The 20,609-nt window shown below is 40.4% G+C and overlaps 1 protein-coding gene and 1 long non-coding RNA gene across 4 annotated transcripts; one reads left to right on the top strand and one right to left on the bottom strand.

The window, feature by feature from the left end:
* Positions 1-2,130, bottom strand: LOC109402735 (dnaJ protein homolog 1). Its single transcript, XM_019675445.3, has 2 exons — positions 1,902-2,130; positions 1-1,835 (listed from the first exon to the last, which is right to left on the bottom strand). Exon 2 carries the CDS (start codon positions 1,817-1,819, stop codon positions 737-739), a length of 1,083 nt encoding a protein of 360 aa, XP_019530990.3. The 5' UTR covers positions 1,820-1,835; positions 1,902-2,130; the 3' UTR covers positions 1-736.
* Positions 2,131-12,586: 10,456 nt separating this feature from the next.
* Positions 12,587-19,231, top strand: LOC134284777 (uncharacterized). Of its 3 annotated transcripts, none has more exons than XR_009995935.1 (2): positions 12,587-12,881; positions 17,999-19,231. It is a non-coding gene; the product is annotated as an uncharacterized LOC134284777 (long non-coding RNA). The 3 variants fall into 3 exon arrangements; XR_009995933.1 differs by having other exon boundaries at positions 12,587-13,235; XR_009995934.1 differs by having other exon boundaries at positions 12,587-13,235; positions 17,956-19,231.
* Positions 19,232-20,609: the final 1,378 nt, after the last annotated feature.

The raw sequence follows: 20,609 nt of genomic DNA, 5'->3' as shown, positions 1-20,609 counted from the left end.
GGTACATTACGAACGTACTAAAACGTACCTTTATCAATCTTTGTGGTATGAATTTCCTAAAAATTCTAGGCTATTTACAGTTTTGATAAACAGAAAAAGCTAAACCCTTGCTAATAAACATGTACGTACACACATAATAGCAATAATCACAACGTTCTAGCATTCAATAGCTAATTACTGTTCTTTTTTTTGTATCAAACTTTCTTCCTGATCATTGCATTATCTAACGTTGCTGCGATATTTCTTCGTGTTACAACTATTTTCTAGGTATATATTTCTAAAAGCTAATCTCTCAGTCTTCTCTCGCATTCACAAAATAGGCGCGCACCTGTCCTGAACGAACTCAAAATACGCTGTACAGCTTGGACAATAAATTAAAACGAAAAACAAAATCCCAATTCATCGCTTCGCTCACACAATGACATCACCTTTCAGCTGCCCGTCGCACTCGAATCGAAGCAGCGTGGATTTACGGCTGTTTTGCTTTTTACACAAGGGGGCTTCTCCCGAGAGAGAGAATGCGCGCGCGCCGAGAGAGAATCACCCGCTGATCACGAGGGGATGGCGTACGTGTTGTGACGCCTGACGTCTGGCTCGGACTTGCACGCAAGCCACAGCGCTGACTGACGACGTATTTTCCGTTGCTCTAGAATGTTCTCTCCCGACCCGACCCCCGACCAAATGATGCGCTGTTTGACGCCTTTTCTTTTCCTTACACTGCACTCAGATTGGGATCTTACGCGCTGGTGTCCATTGGGAGCAGATCGGACAGGATGTCCTTGGCGCCCTGGTTCAGCTGGTTCGGGAACTGGATGTCGAAGGCCACCAGCAGATCGCCCCTTCGCGAGGGTTCCTTGGGGAATGGGAGACCTCGGCCTTGCAATCGTTTTACTGTGGTTGGCTTTACTACTTCTCCGACGGTGGTGATGGTGATTTTCTCGCCGGACAGGGTTGGCACCTTGATGACCGTTCCGCAGAGGGCTTGTCGGAGCGAAATCTTCGAGGTGTACTTGATATCACTACCTTCCCGTTTGAAGTGCGGATGGGGTTTGTCCCGGATGATGAACACAATGTCGGCAGGAACTTTTCCTGGCACTTGGTCGCCCTCTTTGGGGAACGTAATCTTCGTTCCGGCTTTCCATCCGGGCTTGACGTTGATATTCAAAATTTTCTCTTCTTTCCGTGCCGATCCGTCCTGCGACATGACCATTTTAGAAATCTTCATTTTCTTCTGGCATCCGGCGTTGATGTCCTCTAAGGTTACGTACAAATCGTGCTCAATCGGTGGATCCTGAACCTTTTGCTTCCTGTTGGGCGATCCGTGCACATTGAATGACTGTGACCGGAATGCCCCAGGGAAACCACCGCCTCCACCCATTCCACCTCGTCCGCCAAATCCGAACGGATCGTCCGACTCTCCGCCGCCAATGTCCGTGTAAAACACATTGGAACCGATTCCGTCGTTCCCGAAGAACACTCCGAACGGGTCGCTCGTTCCGAAGAACTGCGCAAATGTCGCCCTCGGGTCACCATGATACTGATACTGGAAGGTTCCACCATCCATGCCACTTCCGCCGCTGCCTCCTCCTCCCATGTTACCCTTCAGGCCCTCTTCGCCATACTGATCATACACATCACGCTTCTTCTTATCGGACAGCACTTCGTAGGCTTCGGCCACCTCCTTGAAACGTTCCTCGGCCTGCGGGCTCTTGTTCTTGTCCGGGTGATATTTCAGCGCCAGCTTCCTGTACGCCTTCTTGATCTCATCGTCGCTGGCCGTCTTCGACACGCCCAGAATCTTGTAGAAATCTTTTCCCATGTCGTATTTCCGCTTTCTAGAAAGAACCATCGGTCAATTTTTCCCGAGTCGCAATGCGCCTTTTGTAATCGAGCAAAAGTACCTCTTTTCACTCGATTTTTCCGCCGTAATTTCACTATTTCAACACTCGAACGATTTTTCAATCGAATCGCCTCAAAAACTACTTCAAACTTTCAAATAATTCGGCTTTTCAACTAAATTTCAACACGAGCTATAAATTTTCCGTCAACACTCTTGACTTTCTTCGAACTGATTGAGCTCGACTCGCGTCGGGTGCACCCATTTTATAACAAAAGGAAGCCCCGTTCCAGAAACGACCGTCGAGAAGTTTCTGGAAACGAAGACTGCTAGAAAATGCGACCAAAGTCTGCTACGTTTCAAACAGCTGTTCCACCGGTATGCTGGACCGAGTGGTTGCGGTAGTGTTCCAGCACAATCTCGCACGAAAACAAACCCGCGATGACGTCATTTGGCACCATGAATACCCACGAACTAGAGAAGAACGACACCACATTTTTCACTGTGTTCGTCGTGCCCTATCTCGCTTCAGTCAACCGCCCTGCTTTAGGAAAACTTTGATTGTTTTGATTGCGTTTTCGAGAGATTTCTCTCCGAACGGGCGGTTGCGCGAGCGCGAGAGAGTTCGGCAGCTCGCGAGAGTGTGTGTACCTGACAGTTTTCCCGTGCTCTAGTACCGCCTTGTGCTGCTCGAAATCATTCCGCACTGATGCTCGACTCGAGTCGAGCAAGGTCCAGGCGCGGCTACACTAATTCTCTAGTACGTTCGCCAGTGACGGGGGGTCATTGAAAGTGGCCGTTATTTAATCAGAGACGAGGAAAAAGTGGAATGTTCTGGAAGCATCTTGAACAAGATGAAAGGACAGGGAAGAGATTGAATGAATGGTATGAATAAAAATTAACGTAACGTTAAGAATGAATATTACTCATTTCCCACCCTTTTGGCAGTGCGGGATCAAGCAGTTAAATATGCAGATATATCAATGGATTATCCGCAGGGGACATTCACAGTGATCGGCAGGAGTCCAGAGTTTCATTTAATTTTGTACAAAAACAGCCGATGCCGATTCCAAAATCGACGTAACCATCGGCAGAATCAGCATACAAAAGCCTAGGCCAGGGGAAGTGGTGTACCTAGGATGAATCAAACGTCAAATCCACTTTTGCTTTTCCATATGGAAAGAAAAAGTGGTTTTGACATCCTAGGGGCAAGTCCTAGGGGGCTGAATGAATGAATGAATGAATGAATGAATGAATGAATGAATGAATGAATGAATGAATGAATGAATGATGGACAGAGTAGATAGATAGAGTAGATAGACAGAGTAGACAGAGTAGTACATACTTTCATTTTAAGTGTCATAACTTTTTTTCAATTTGCAACCGATTTTAATTCTTTTTCTAGGTTTTTTTTTCAAATTGATTTTCGAATTGACTCAACCGATTTCAACCAATTTTTTTTTTGAGTGTTCGCTATTTATGTGTCGTGTCCTTGAACGATCGGGATATTTAAAAATGTTTTTAGTTTTCAAACGGGGACGATTTTTTCCAAAAAAATCACTTTTTTCTTGCAAAAATGTATGAAAAAAAATATATCACTCATATGATTTTTTTTTTTGAAACATTTTGATCGTTTAAGGACACGACACATATTGCTAATTTAGAGAAAACTTTCCGTTTTACGGTAGAACGAAAAGCTACCGCAACTGTCAGACTACTGGTTTTCACTGAGGCATCATCGATCTACCCTAGCAAGCCCTAGCGATGCCTTGGATAACCTTGGAAACGACGCCGATGATCATTGTTTGTTGTTGGTTTTCAGTTCAATTCACCTTGCAAGCATGTTTTGATTTGGCCTTCAGTTTCAATGATAGGATGATTTTCAAGCCAGCGGTAGGACTTTGACAGCTGCGGTAGGACTCGGCGGCTACCGCAGAGTGGAAATTTTTTTAAAAATCCGCAATAAATAGCGAACACTCAAAAAAAAAATTAGTTGAAATCGGTTGAGAACTGTTTCCGTAGTCACCGCATCAACGTTTTTGGAAAAACATCATTCCGAGTTAATCGCGTTTAAAGTTTCAAGTTTACACTACGTGCCCATAAGGAAGCGAGGCACAAAACGATATATCTTTGCTTTTACTGCTTGGATCTCTATGAAAATTTGACACAGCATTCTTAAGATTCCATACTTTAAGATAAAATAATTTAAAAAAACGGTTTTGTGCTCGAACTCAACATACACACCCTCAACAAACAGCACGCAAAAAATCAGCAAAAGATATTGCTGAATTTCAGCACAACGTTGCTGATCAACTGTCAAAACTGCTGAATGGTTCAGCAAGTTGAAAAATAATTGCTGATAGTACTTTGTATTGCTAAATGCAATTAGGACACAAAAATCAGCAAAGTTTGCTTAATACCAGTAAAAAAATGCAGTGTATATATGTAACTCCTTATGATTTCATTAATCTTTTTTCTTCTTATAACAAAATAAAAAAATAAAACCCGATAGCTTTGCTTAAAATTGTTGTGGATAATGGGTAGTACGCAGATCGCAAGAAACTTCTTGGCCTATCTAGATGCGTGGAAAATTCAGGCAAAGAATCGCTAAAGAAATAAGCAGGAATTTTCTGTTTCTTTTTTGGGTATATATCAAAACCGTTCAAAACACGTATTTTATTATAAATAATAATAATATTAAAGCCCTCAACTTCAATTTTTGGAGTGTTCTGCACTTGGTTCTGAATAAAAAACTATGTTCATGATAAAAATGCCAGGAATTTTTATTTGAAAAAAAAAATCCTTCACTGTGTTCCACACGTTTAAATATGATGCTTAGTATCTGGTTTCGAGCAAATATGTACTGCCAAAAAATGTTCTTAATTTCAATTTTACATGAAAAAATTAAATTGAAAGAGATTCATTAAAAAAGATTGAAAATTAGTTGAAAGTTGAAAAAGTTAAGTGAAATCTCCTTTTTATTACTCGAAAATTCAACTTTGAGGCGTTTGCGCCACCTATGATTCTCAATGTTTTTGGCCGAAACTCAGAGGTTTCTCTTTCTATGTCATTTGAATCCAGAAGAGCTTAAACGAATCCCATTTTCAAAAATAAGCTGCAAAAAAAATGAATACAAGCCATTGCAAATTCGTTTTTTTTTTTCAGCGCTCTTCGTATTTCATATTCGCTTTGACAGAGCTTCGACCTGCCATCAAGCAAAAGTTTACCGTGTGCGTAAAACGTAGGGTCTTGTACCATTTGGGCAGGTGTACCTATTTTGGGCACTTGCTGCTATAACTAAGCCAATTCCAAACCGATTGATTTGAAATTTTGCATAGATTTAGGCACGTGCAGTATCTAACTCTGTACAGAAATTCAAATCAATCGGTTTGAAATTGACTTAGTTATAGCGGCAAGTGCCCAAAATAGGTACACCTGCCCAAATGGTACAATACCCTACCTAATGCAAAAATAATTATTTTCGCTAAACAAAATGCGTTCCACATGGAAGGATTACTGTGTTCATTAATGCTTAGGGGCTGTCCATTTATTACGTAAGGGAAATTATGCGATTTTCCGCCCCCCCCCCTCCCCCTTGTAAGATTTTTTGTATGAGAGCCCAAATATTTTTGTATGGCGCGTAAGATTTCTCAAACCCCCCCTCCCCTCAAGAAACCCTTACGTAATTAATGGACAGCCCCTTATGAATGTATGAAAACGCACACTGTATTGTTTTGATATTCCACCCCCTTGGTAAGAATTACCAACCAGTGATCCCAGTCGGAAGTTCAAAGAAAAGAAATCCACCCCAGCACCCAAAGAGGGTGGTTGTTCGGTTCCATTCCAACTGGATTGCATGGGATCAGCTGTTACACCTCTGTTGGATGTGTAGAACATGGAAAACTTTCCGGTTTTCTGTCTGAAGACGTTTATCGATGCATAAACCATGATACCATGTTTGCAAAAAACCAACGAAAAACCTAATTTTTTATGATTTTAATTCAAAACAATTAATCTAATCTTCGGGTTGAGCAGCAACCAAACCCCCACCACCCACAAATCGAATTGGAAATCACCCACACTGAACCACCCAACGCAAGAGGGAAGATGCGGCGGCTTGCGAGAATGTGTGCGTGTAGGAGTACCGCGGTCGCTCGCGCTTTCGTTCGAGTCGCACGCGGCTACGATTCTCTCGTTGCCGTCGTCGTCGTCGACCGTCGTCCCCATCAGTCGATCGCAAGGCGGCATACGGTTCGGTCGCAGTTGGGTAGGTGGTTTATTCGCGAGTGCTGTTGAATAGTGTTTTTGTTGTGCCCCCAGAAGTTCTTCTTGTGGAACCGGGAGAGGACGGGCACCCTGCTTTTGGGGTGTAGTGGAGCCGATTGTGTGCGTATGTGTGTTTGTGGAGAGCAACACTGCTGGAGCTGGAGTATTATTTATTCTTATTTGCTCAGGTTGTAGATAGGGGGAAGTGGAGTTGAATGCGCTTTTGGAGTTTAATAACACTAGTTTACAATTGGTAATACTACTTACCTTACCGATCAGGCTAAGACCGGGGTGGCCTCTGCTGTACATAGTAGCCGTCTCCATTCCACCCGGTTCATGGCTGTTTGTCTCCAATTCCGCACTCTGCGTAGGGTCCGCAGATCGTCCTCCAATTGGTCGACCCACCTAGCTCGCTGCGCTCCACGTCTTCTTGTACCGGTCGAATAACTCTCGAGAACCATTTTAGTCGGGTTCCTATCCGACATCCTGATGACGCGACCCACCCACCGTAGCCTCCCGATTTTCGCGGTATGGACGATGGTTGGTTCTCTCAGCAGCTGATGCAGCTCGTGGTTCATTCACCTTTTCCAAGTCCCGTCTTCCATCTGTACTCCACCGTAGATGTTGCGCAACCTTTTCCGTTCGAAAACTTCAACGGCGGGTTGGTCCTCTGCACCTAGGGTCCATGTTTCGTGCCCATAGAGGACTACCGGTCTAATCAGCGTTTTGTAGATAGTTAACTTCGTGTTACGGTACGGCGAACTTTATTCGATCGTAGTTCGTAGACTTCTGTGGAGTCCAAAGTAAGCACGATTTCGTGCCACAATGCGCCTCTGAATTTCTCTACTGGTGTCGTTGTCGGCGGTCACCAGTGAGCCCAAGTACACGAATTCTTCAACCGCCTCGATTTCACCACCGTCGATAAAACTTTGTCTTCGACACATTGGTGACTAATCTGATTCGCCTTCACTCTTTAGTCGGATGTACGTTTCCGCCATCGTCTCAAATTTACGAGCTATAATATCAATATCATCAGCGAAACCAAGCAGCTGAACGGACTTCGTGAAAATCGTCCCACTCGTGTTCATCCCCGCTCTCCTAATTACACCTTCTAAAGCAATGTTGAACAGAAAGCACGAAAAACCATCACCTTGCCGTAACCATCTGCGAGATTCGAAGGGACTCGAGAGTGTCCCTGATACTCGAACTACGCACATCACTCGATCCATCGTCGCCTTGATCAATCGTATCAGTTTATCCGGGAATCCGTATTCGTGCATGATCTGCCATAGCTGTTCTCGATCGATTGTATCATACGCCGATTTAAAATCGATGAACAAGTAATATGTGGGCACGTTGTATTCGCGGCATTTCTGCAACACCTGGCGGATGGCGAACATCTGGTCCGTTGTAGCGCGTTCAACCATTAATCCAGCCTGATATTGCCCCACGAACTCTCTTGCAATCGATGATAGACAGCGGCATAAATTTTGAGAGAGTATCTAGTAGGCAGCGCTCAGTAGTGTGATCGCGCGATAGTTCCCGCAATCCAACTCGCCCTTTTTGTAGATGGGACACACAATAGCTTCCATCCATTCCTCCGATAATATTTCCTCCTCCCCAAACCTTGGTAATGACACAGTGTAGTGCTCTCATCAGTGCTTCTCCACCGTATTTTAGAAGCTTGCTTGGTAGTGGATCTGCTCCAAAGGCTAAGTTGTTTTCAACCGGCCAACCTCCTCCTCAATCTCTTGGAAGTCAGGGGCCGGAAGTCTTTAGTCCTGTGCACATACTCCTAGATCTGTTACCACGCCACCTTCGGTACTTGCAACGTCGCCATTGAGGTGCTCATCGTAATGCTGCCGCAACCTCTCGACCACCTCACGCTCGCTCGTGAGAATATTCCCGTAATATTCTCGGCACATGTCGGCTTGCGAGCGGTTCAGCTTCTCGTAGAACTTTCGTGTGTCCTTTCCGCGACACAGCTCTTCCACCGCTTCGCGATCTCGTTCTTCCTGCTGGCGCTTCTTCATCAAGTAGACTGAGTTCTGCCTGTATCGCGCCTGTCTATAACGTGCCTCATTCGCCCTCGTACGGTGTTGCAGCATTCTCGCCCATGCTGTATTCTTCTCGTTTTCAACTGTTCACATTCGCCGTCGTACCAGAGGTTTCTGTGATTCGGAGTCGCAAAGCCTAGTGCTGCAGCAGAGGTACCACCTATGGCGGATCGGATGTCCCTCTTCATCTTCAAGTGTAGCTGCGCCAAGCTGCTCTTCCGTTGGTAGGGTCACTGCCTGTTGCTGCGCGTAGTCTTGAGCCACTTCTACGTTACGCAGTTGCTCGCTGTTGAACCGTCGAAAGTTTTGAGCGCATGCATACAGCTACTAAGTACTGATCCGAATCTATTTTCGCACTGCGGTATGAGCGGACATAGATTATATCCGAGAAGAATTTACCGTCTATTAGAACGTGATCGATTTGGTTTTCTGATTGATGGTCAGGTGATCTGCAGGTGGCTTTGTGGATATCTTTGCGGGGGAAAAAGGTGCCTACCATACCACGGGAGGTTGCAAAGTTTACGCATCGTTCGCCATTATCATACGATACGGCGAGCAGGCTGTTTCGCCCGATTACCGGTCTGTACATTTCCTCCCTTCCTACCTGCGCGTTCATGTCGCCGACAACGGTTTTCATGTCACGCGACGAGCAACCATCGTATGTATGCTCTAACTGCGCGTAGAACGCTTCTTTCTCATCATCAGGTCTCTGTTCGTGTGGGCAGTAGTGGACGTTAATGATGCTGTAGTTGAAGAAACGGCCCTTAACTCTCAACATGCACGCACATCCTTGCGTTGATCGGCTGCCACCAGATCACACCTTGTCGCATCTTGCCCAACACTATATAACTTGTTCCCAGTTCATTGGTGGTGCCACAGCTTTGGTAGCCGCTCGATGCCCGCTTTTCCACACTTTCTGTCCAGTCCAACAAATTTCCTGCAACGCCACGATGTCGAAGTTGCGGGGATGTAGTTCGTCGTAGATTATCCTGTCACATCCTGCGAAACCAAGTGACTTGCAATTCCATGTTACAAGTATCCAATCGTAGTCCTTATTTCGTCGCGTGGGTCTTTGTCGATTGTATCGAGTCGTATTCTCTCCTATGTTATTCGCAATGGGGATTTTTACGGGTGGCTTATCGGGCCTACGCCAACACTCCTGTCTCGTCGGAGGGCCATCGTGCCATGGCCACTGCAGTTCTGTTGAACGTCCCATCCAGCACTGGGACGACCACGCTGATGGGGCTACCACCTGGGTTCTAGCTGGGCGTGATGCAGCATCTCCTACTCAGCCGCTGGATGCTAAAATAGACGCTGTTTGAACCGCACCTCATTGAACAGCGGCTCGGGTCGTACCTCCTCAACCTAGCTGAAGTCAGAAGGACAACAGTGCCCAGGCTGCACTACCAGCTAAGCACACAACTCTTAGCTGGCGGTCTTTGTCATGGCTTGACCCGTGGAAGCATGAGGTAAGAACCTGTGAGGACCAGAGCTATGTTGAACGCTCTCCTTATCGACTCACCGTTTTGCATCCCGATTTATAGATTCATAGAGATATTCTTCCAAAATATCTGAATGTACTATCAGGCAATGCTTGATAGTACATTCAACTAAAGAGGGAGAATTATAGAGGAATTATAAAATAATTCTTACTTCTGGAAAATGTCTGATATTATTGATTAAATTATCTGTAACAGATTTTCTGAATATAGGGTAACGATCGAGTTTAGAGGACATTAACTCACCTATGCATATGTATTTATGCATAAATATAACTAGTTGTGTTATATTTTGCATGCAATTCAGTATCATAATTTCTATTTTATATAACTCATTTTGGCATCATAATGACTAACTTTTCCGAAATGGTTCATAATGCAACTCAAATGAGTTGCAAAATGTAAAATAGTTGCATAATGTTCAAAATGCAACTCATTTGAGTTGCATTATGAACATTATGCATTTCAGATGAGTTGTATAATGAGCAAATCATTGCATAAATTTTTTTTGCAATTCCTCATCGTAATAGGCTGTTTTACCTCACGCAAATCTGACAGGAAAAGGCCTACTTTCCCACACCTAATTAACAGTGCTGTAATGGTTCATTACAGCACTGATTTGCGTTGCGTAATGAATCATTACAGAACTGTTTTCAGTTTTAGTCAACTTGATGCTTTCTGGACGCAGTTTTGAAAAATTGTGACAACTGCGCAGTATAACCTGTTATGATCAGATTTCCTTAAACATGGCTATGAACATACGTGTGCAGTTTGATGAAAAAGTTTTGTTCAAAACTATCTTCAAGGGTAATTTGTGAAATTGCAAAAAACGTTGTACGCAACTCGGTGCAGAACTCGATTTTTCCAGCACTCGTCGTAATTATCCAACTCGGCAAGCCTCGTTGGATATACGTACGACTCGTGCTGTAAAAATCCTCATTCTGCACCTTGTTGCGTAAACTACTAGTTTGCATCTGGTTGCAAAACTCGATTTTTTCAGCACTATTCGTATTTATCCAACTCGGCAAGCCTTCCCGCATAGAAAAATACGATCAATGGAATCATTCATATCATAAGATATTTGTTCGCGGAATGATTATTATAAAAGTTATAATAGTTCCATCATTGGATGGTTAGGGTTGATAAATTGGCATTATTCAATATGTTTCAAGAATCATATCATTAATGATGATTATACATCTAATAGTACATCTATAATTTCAATAATATGGGTTTTGTACTTTCGGCACATAAATGCGAGTTTTTTCGATGCACAATCATTGCAATCCTTTGGGAATGGGAGAAATAAAGCTATTTGTGTTGATATGCCTTTATACGTGACGGAATCCAGTAATTTTGGGCTCTAACGAAGATCACTTTGTAGCATTAAAAACTGACGTTTCCGTGCCAGCAGTATCCGTTAACTAATTACCGCAAGTTTCTTGGCAAAATCTTATGAAAACTCACCTTTGCTGGTTGGCATGGCATTCGAAAGTACCATGATAGTGGATGCTACACTTCGGAGGATTCTTATCACTCATGGGCTTTATCCTACCGAAACTTCTGTCGTGTTAAATATTTATCTATTCACTTCTTCAGATGTAGAATGTCTATACATTCGAGCCACCCGCGAGCACTAATTCGGTTTGGAGTAGCGAGTAAACACCGCGCGAGGAGCAGTCGAAGCAACCTCGGAAATCACACGGTTCGATCCCAGATTCAACAAAAGAGTTACAAAAAAACACCTCCGAAGTAAACAATGATTCATATAATCATAGACAAAAATGACAGTGCCCGAAAAATGCCCGCAGGGGTGTGCTTTTTTCTCAGTCGGCAAAGTAGATTTGGTGAAATATTTCCGTTTTGTTTTTATTATTCACTGTATCATAACGTCGATGATAAACTGATCATAACATGAATAATTCCACAAAATTTTTGTTCGAGAAAAAGGGCATTTTTGAATGGTAACGATACTTAACAACCCATTCGGTCTATCATCAAAACACCAACAATGATAACTGCTATCATCAATATGATTTGTCGTGTCATCGATTTATCATCCAGTATACGATAACACATATGATCAAAAAATGATACACTGTTAAATTTATGTATCATATCGGTTTATTCGGGTCAGTCGGCAAAGTAGATTTGGTGAAATATTTCCGTTTTGTTTTTATTATTCACTGTATCATAACGTCGATGATAAACTGATCATAACATGAATAATTCCACAAATTTTTTGTTCGAGAAAAAGGGCATTTTTGAATGGTAACGATACTTAACAACCCATTCGGTCTATCATCAAAACACCAACAATGATAACTGCTATCATCAATATGATTTGTCGTGTCATCGATTTATCATCCAGTATACGATAACACATATGATCAAAAAATGATACACTGTTAAATTTATGTATCATATCGGTTTATTCGGGTCAGTCGGCAAAGTAGATTTGGTGAAATATTTCCGTTTTGTTTTTATTATTCACTGTATCATAACGTCGATGATAAACTGATCATAACATGAATAATTCCACAAAATTTTTGTTCGAGAAAAAGGGCATTTTTGAATGGTAACGATACTTAACAACCCATTCGGTCTATCATCAAAACACCAACAATGATAACTGCTATCATCAATATGATTTGTCGTGTCATCGATTTATCATCCAGTATACGATAACACATATGATCAAAAAATGATACACTGTTAAATTTATGTATTATATCGGTTTATTCGGGTTGTTGGATAAATGTACACCTCGTGCTGAAAAAATAAACTTTTTGCAACTCGTTACATAAATAAATAGCTATTACTAGAGTATTTGCAATGCTATTATAATTTATTTTGATATTCAACAACATTATATCGACTTATGTTATTTCTTGCAACTGTTGTCATAGTTCTGTTATAATCTTGTTTCATGCTTTTGGTGAGCAAATCTAAAAAAAATGAACACTTTGAAAGCGCATTTAACACCTCATCTCCCGTCGTACCTATGGACCGACCGCGACCTGATGATGGCTCGGGTTGGGTGGCTTACTTTACATCCACTTCGTTCGGTTCGATTCAGTCGTAACCGCGACGTCGAGAGAGGAGCATTCGATCGAGGCGTTTAAGCACCGCGCGAGTTCAGTGGAACTGGGGCTCTGCCTTTTGTGTGTCCGTCGTCGTTCACTGTATGGGGGGGAGCGAGTGATAGTGTTGGATTAAGTGGTATGTACTTTGCAATTGAAAATTGGGCTTTTCTTTGCGATTTTTCCGGATCGAAACAGGTGAAACCGTGCGACAGAAGGTGTGCACTAGTGAATGGAGTGAAAAATTGCCAGAATTGGATCGATTTTCCCGGGAGAAATGGGAAAAACATGAAGCCCCATTCGCAGTGAATAGGCCATCAAGGTGGTTCAAGAAGAAGAAGGTGTCGGTGGTGTGGAGCTCCATAGAACACCATAGATCGGTAGTGGTGGAGCAGTGCTAGGCGAAAAGCCGTGGTGGTGGAGAACGAAACCAGCTGAAAGTAGCTAGAAGTTAGAAATGTTAGAAACGGTCGTGTGTGGAATGTTCTTAAAGGTTTGCTGTAGAATATAGGCAACTAGTTGTTGGGGCCAGGGGGAGGAAGGGTGGCAGATAATGCATACACCCAATTTGGGTGTAATGAAATGCGGAATGTACCTGCAATTAGGAGGCAGAAGAGAGAAGCTTATGTGGTGACACTACTAAGTCACGGCGGGCTCCATCCGAGACGCGGCGCATAACGCCGGAGTAGTGGTTATTGTCGGTCGGCTCCAAAACAAGTTTCTGTGTGTATAGTTGAAAAGATGGTGTTCCCTTTCTGGGATGTTGGCAAAAACCTGCTGATTGGAGCTGAGAGGTGGTGTTCGTACCTAGGTATATTGTAACTGCGCGACCGTTCGTGCAATGGAAAAATAGCACCACATGTGGTTATACCGTCAAGGTCGACTGGTTCGATTTGGGAGTTCGGGATATAGGCGAATGCACAGTTACTGGAAAGTTGTTGTTGCAGCTTTGGGGTGTTTGGTTCAGGGGTGCAACTGGATATAACTGGAAAAAATAATCAATAATTTAACAGATATAATTTGGCCAAAACAAGTTTTATTCCCTTCTTTTGACAGACTGATCGTCAAAAAAGAGGAATGAAATAAACTTAATTTTGCAAAAGGGTGAAAGTCCAAATGTGTTGCATAATCTTGTCTATTGTTTTTCACATGGTAAACAATAATAAAATAAACCTGTGTCCTACATGTCCTACCTAAAATAAACTACCCTGTTATGCAAATCATGTGAAATATTTAAGATCGGTTTTGGAAATCCTAGAGATGATTTTCCGGCCGAAGCTTTGAATATTTTTTTTTCCTTTGTTTTGAAAGTTGGAACTCTTTAAGACTTTTCTCAACACTTTAAACGAATCTCTAAACAATTTTAGGCTGAATTTCCAGATCATTTTTAAAAATTTGTTGAAACATTTCCAGATAGTATTTTCAGGTAAATCTTTGAGAGAGTTTTTGAATGTATTTCTTGCGATTTGAAAAAAAAACCTGAAAATTTCTTGGTTATGGGTGTAGCCAGGTAGAGAGCAGTGCCCCTCTCCCCCTTCAAGCCGCTCACATATTTTTGAACTCGATATCACCAAAAATTAGGCACTCCACAAAAATTTTTCAAGAAAGTATTCTATCAATTTAGAAATTTATCTACATGTATCATTTTTTTTATTTTAAGTTATTTATATTATGTAGAATTTCAGGCGAAGCAGTCCAGCTGACAAACTGACGATTTTTTTTTAGTAATTTCTGATATGTAGAATAATGATAATGATAACATAATGTAGAAATTCCCGAGACAATTTTGTAAATTGCTGTTCCGAAAGAGTTTCTAACGAAACTAATGAATAATGTTTCACATTCGTTTGTTTCAATTCTGGGAAGAATTGTTATGTAATGATTGTGTCATTCTTAAAACGCTTTCTGTCTAATCTATTAGAAAGCAGCTCAGAATAAAGTGCTGGTGGAATGGTTGACAGCGTTTCTAATAGATTTCCTAGAAAAGTTACAATTCAAAACAAGGATAGAGTATCATGAAATTTCATTGACATTTCTTAACGACGGGAGCCTCTAGGGAAACTTTTAGGGAATTTCTGAAAATCTTTAGGATAGAATTTCAGATTTTAAAAGGCCGTTGTAAGTCTGTGAAATATTGCTTAGCGACAAATTTGTGTTAGAGTTTCTTGAAGTATTGCTGCGGAACTATATATAGCAAGTGTACTTTCTGATCATTCTGATCATTAGGTCGAGTGAATTATTAATTCCTTCATTTTATTAGTGCTCTTATTTGTTCTCCTAACTGTCTTCTAGTTTAGTTATGGTTTCTGAAACATAAGCAGCTTGTGCAGGTAAGCTACCGTCGTTGCAAGAATCCCTACCAATGCGGAATATGGTGCTGTTGGTTTTCACCCCAAACCACGCAGATTTTGCAGTCACGGCAAATAATTCTCAACTACGCTAGTGAAATGGATGTATTTGGCCGTAAATCCAGAATAATATGTTTGTGGAAATGTGCTGCTAATTGTGTAAGAAGTTAATATTCAGTAAAATAGGTGCATAAAATGACTGCCAAAAAAGCTCACTGAAAGTGTGGACCATGAACTGTGATCCCGTTGCTATGATTTTGATCACGTTCACAAGAACCTAGAATGAACAATGTTCTCATATCTGTGAACACAATTCCCGTTTCCTACCACCAATGCTCAAATCAACAGGCGTTACGAATATTTTAGGGAACATACTTCCCGATTCCGTGATATTAAATCATGGTGTATATTCGTAAAACGAAAACCTGCCTGTTCCGAAATTCGTGACGGGTTGTTGACAACATCCGGAACGGTTTTATTTGCGTATCGTGAGTTGACACCCATCATCAATATTTTTGCAAAAGCATTTTTTTTTGTGTTGAAATAAAATCGCTGTAATTTTGTGAAAAACTATTGTGGTATTGATATTGCACCGATTTAGATAAAAAACTATAAATATTTTTCATTACGAAAATTGTGTTTAGCTGATTGTACGATAACTGCACAATTGTTTAAATACATTTTAAGAAACTGCTGTTACAAAATAAATTTTGATGGCAAACTGACTATCACATATCAAGTTCACAGAGCTGGCAGAATGCCCGAGCAAAGGCGGATAAGAAAATGATAACAAGTTCTGTTACCTGGTTATCATTCGTTTGATAATTAAGTTTGTTATCATTTAGGTTGAATTAAGAGCCAACATAACAAAAATGATAACTCATATTTACTTCTCGAATACCAAAATGATAAGAAGTTTAGTTATCATTGAGTTCAAGTTGATAACTAATTGTGTTATACAATATTTTGTTCAACATTTCATTTAGTTATCAACATGAAAAAATACATGTGACTGATAACTGGTTTTGTTATCAATTAGTTATCATTTAGAGCTATTTTATCGACCAAAATAGTAAAAATCTACTTTACCGACATCGTCACCTATTGAAAAAAGTTTCTTGTAACTTATAACCAATGTTTTCGACTATTGCGCCCAGGCGGGTCTCGAACCCTGATCGAGTGATTGTCGGTCGCAGCCGATAGCCCCTATACCAACGGGACTCATTGAGAGTGAGAGTAATAAAAGGCTACGCTTTCGTACTGCAGTCGCATTGTAGGTGGGAAGCGGAATCTATTTTTAGATTCGAGGTTCATCAGACTCTCAGTTTTGGGAAAGCTTTGAAATGTGCGTTTGGAAACAGATAACATATTTTGTTATCATTTAGTATTTTCATGTTATCGCGATAGACCAATATTATCGATAACTAAATTTGTTATCTTCTGGTTATCATCAATTGAAAAAGATGATAACAAAAATAACAAAATGATAACACCAATAACACAGTTTATTATCAAAGTGATATCACTTTGTTCGACCGTAGCATTTCCCCAAGTGCCCTAGAGGGTTAGTTGACCCTTGGTAATCCTTGGCTACTCTATCAGCTACAACTTTGCCGTATTCAAATCGTTATCGATTTGTACCCAACAAGACAAAATTTAACAGTGATCCTCCAGCTTCCCAGCAGGCATCATTGCTGCATATCCCTTTCGTGACGAACCAACACAATTGTGCTGTTGAGCGGTAAAAGTTTTGCATATTTTTTCATCTGTTTAGACTTTGTTTTATATGATGTAAATTGTTCCACTAATTCAGCCATTACTTATACTTGTATGTGTGAAATAAACTTTTGTTTACGTTGCCTGTAAAATTTACCACAACAAGGTAAACAAAAAGTGGGCAAAAACGGTAAAACATGAAAAAGTTTTATCTGTCGCATATTATTTATTTCCGATTTATCTACGTAGTCAACGCTAGAAATCAAAAGATAAAGAGTAGTTCTTTCAAATGAGTAAAAATAATAATTACTTTTTTGGGAAATCTAAGAGTTCTGGAGAGCCAAAGTTGAGCAATTTGTATGGAGATTTCACTTTTTTGCGCTCCGTCACGAAAGGTATATGGCGCTAAAGATAGCACATTGAAATCATGGCTACTATGTTTCACTGCAAAATTCAGTGATGCCCACCGAATAGTTTAACCATCACGAGTAAAGATTTAGATTCAGGCATGCGATTTGAATGCAGTCCTCAGCAAAGTTGTAGCTGATAGAGTAGCCTAGACGTAACAAGGGACAACTAACGCTCTAGGGCACTTGGGGAAAAACTACGGTCGATTGAATGAAAAACACAGTTTTCCCATAGTATTTCCTATACAAACTTTGAAGGGCTTGTGCAGTCTCAATTTTCATCCAAATGAGCTAAAATTTTGAGAGAAGGCATAGAATCTGGTTACGAATCAAATAAGTGGTGTGAAGCAAAAACGATTTTTTTTAACCAATAAAACACCAGTTCTAACTGGTTAAAAATTGGGTGTTGCATTGTGTATTTACTGTTATTAGTTGTACGCGATGTGCCATTCTTAATACATAATGAATTGTATAAAAGCGTGGATATTCAGCATGGCCATGCTGGGGGTGACGGGTTCGATTCCTGGTTGGCAGAAAAAACTATCAGTTAATAACTGTTCTTGTGCTCATAGATCACTGAGAGCTGAGAAGCAGACTTTGTCCCAGTGAGGACGTTACGCCAACAAAAGAAGAAGAATCTTACGCCAGTTAATTTCAGAAGCTAAATTACGCCAACAGTTATCAGTTTTGCAGCCGACAAATTAACTACTGCTACTCTTATCGTACGGCTTATAATAACTAGGCATCACACAGAGAAGAATAACATTAAAGTTCTCAATTTGCAGCTTAAGTTTTGCCTTCTTGTGATTCAATATTAAGTGCATGGGAAGATGTAAAACGTTGTGTCCTGCTGTAACCAACCAACCAGTCCAAGTGCGATCAAGTTAAGCAGCAAAGAGTGAAAGTGGAGGAAAAACAAGTTTTCCATAGTGCGAAGCATCAAGCCAGCAACGTCAACTACAGGCTCTAAAACTACAGCATGCGAAAGGCTTTACAGTCGTCAGTGTAGATTCAACCAGTGCAAATGTAACCCGAGAAGCTGACCAAGAAGAAATAGCCTACTATATGTGTGTTACTGCTGCTTACAGATCACTGGATCAGTAGGAATACAAGTGTTTGAGGGGGGTGTTGCTACGTGCGAATTATATAATTGCAAACCGACCTGGGATCTATCACGTCCGTTCCAGAGGAAGCCTTTTAAAACCGCTAAAACAGATCTACGGATAGTGGAGCATTCGTGTCTATATCTACGTGCGTTCAACTTCAATGTATCTGCTGCTCTAGCTGCTAGAAGATCAAAACGTGGCGAAGTGAAAATAAACATTTCAATTTGGTGAAGCTGGAATGGAATAGGCAGGCATTTGAAATTGAAGATCGAACAGTCAGTGATTGGATGTGCGTCGTCTGTCTGAGAGTACGTCCTATACATGTGTTGCACCACTACACTATACTGTATGTGCTAGAAGCCGGGGGAATTTGCATTGAAGAAGAAGGTGAATGAGGTCAAGATCGCGACTGTGATCATCAGTTTTATCGTTTATTGCCTGCTGCTGCAGCCATACGTGAGAATAGCTGAGTGCGTACGTGTGTGGTTGAAGTGAATATTGAAGCTGTCGATTGCAATTTGGTGTGGTTCCAGTAAAGGCGTGGCGGGTGCACCAGGGGCTGTAATTGTCCACGGTAAGTGTTGAGAGATGGTTGGTGGGTGGCAAATGGGGGAGACAACAATAAACAATGCGCCCGCACAATATAATCATCATCATCAATTAAATGTTCATCCCATAATACCTAGGCCAGGGGTTCTCAAAATTTTTGAGCTTGCGACCCACTTTTGATTCTAATAAAATTTGGCGACCCACCATAAAATACGTTTTTTTATTTGGACTGATATTAAATAATTGGCTGTGCAGGTTTTGATAAACTTACGTTATACGGTACTCAAACTTTAAAAAATAGTTTTTTGCTTTTCTAACAAAATTATAACATATTTTTTTGAAAAGTAAGTAAGTGCCAATAAATAACATTCAATTTATACAAAACCTTTGAAGATATAGTTGCATTATCATGCTTCTGTGCGACTTCATCAAGTAGAGTTTTTAGGATGGTCAGATGAGTCCTGTTGTAATTTTTGATCATATCCTTCATATACTCACATTTTTTCTATTATTGATAAAATCACTTTTCAGTTGTTCTGATTTCCGCAAAAGTTCATATTCGGCAAAGTTTTACCTAGGTTTAGCTTTACTTAAGTTCGATAGAGGTAAGATTTCTTGACAAAACTCGGTAAATTTTTGCTAATTTTTTGGTATTTCTACATTTTTGATGTCTATACAGCAGTTTGAATCTAACTGAAAATGCCAAGTGCTAGTAACAAGTTGAAATTATTGTTTAAAGAAACAAGTAAAAATCTAAAATTTTGCCCTAATCCTAAACCTTCTGATTGCTAAACCATAGTTTCAGCATCAGGCTGACCATCCGTCCCGTATTTAACAGGACAGCTGATTTTTCAAATACTTGCCACTCGAACATTGTCTATCCTTTTGGTTATGTTTTTCGTTATTGCCAGCTTGAATGGCATTGTTAACAACTTCCACTTTATGTTTGAGACATTGATTTATTTTTTATAGAGTTTTCAACATGTGCCCCGTATTTAAATGGGACAAATCTGGTTAGCCTATTCAGAACCCAGACAATAGTTTTAATATTCAATATACTCCAGACATGGACTTATAATTCAAATTTTTAACCTGTTTATTTGTATGGAGTATTTGTAAGTTCGAAAATGGCTAGCAATATTATCCCTCTAATACCCAAATTTTTGATTTTGATCTAAATATCATTTTTCGTCATCTAAAATCGATTTAAACATGTTTTGGAAGATGATTTTATTCTCGATTTCGTGAATTTCAGTTTTTGATTTTTCCAATTTTTATTTTTGAACATTCCCAAACTTTTATATTTTTCCTGGAAGCCCATTTGGTGGACGGATTTTTTGAGATGAAAACATTTTGAGATTTTATGATTATTGTTGAAACATTATTATTTTAAAATTTTTTCACAGAAAATTTTATTTTCCGTGTAATTTTAAGGAAAATAATTTTAGAGTGTATTCGATTCCCTTAAACTGTTAAACAAGGATAGAATGATTTGGGAAAAAATTGAAATATGTTTATTGTAGCGATTCAATACAAAATAAACAATGACTTCTAAAAGGTGACTAAAACATGAATTTTGCAATGATTTAAAAAAAATGTAAATACGCTTTAAAATACACCAAAAACCATTTTGAGTTGTACAGAAGAGTCCTAAATATCAGCCAAAAATATAAAAAAAAATGATTTTCCACGAAACAAAAATTACAAAAATGATCAAATTATACCCCGTCTAAAGGCGGGA

Source organism: Aedes albopictus, unplaced genomic scaffold (assembly GCF_035046485.1).
Source record: "Aedes albopictus strain Foshan unplaced genomic scaffold, AalbF5 HiC_scaffold_773, whole genome shotgun sequence".
Lineage (NCBI taxonomy): Eukaryota > Metazoa > Arthropoda > Insecta > Diptera > Culicidae > Aedes > Aedes albopictus.
The sequence above is the reverse complement of the archived record's forward strand: the minus strand, read 5'-3'. Positions and strand labels throughout refer to the sequence as shown.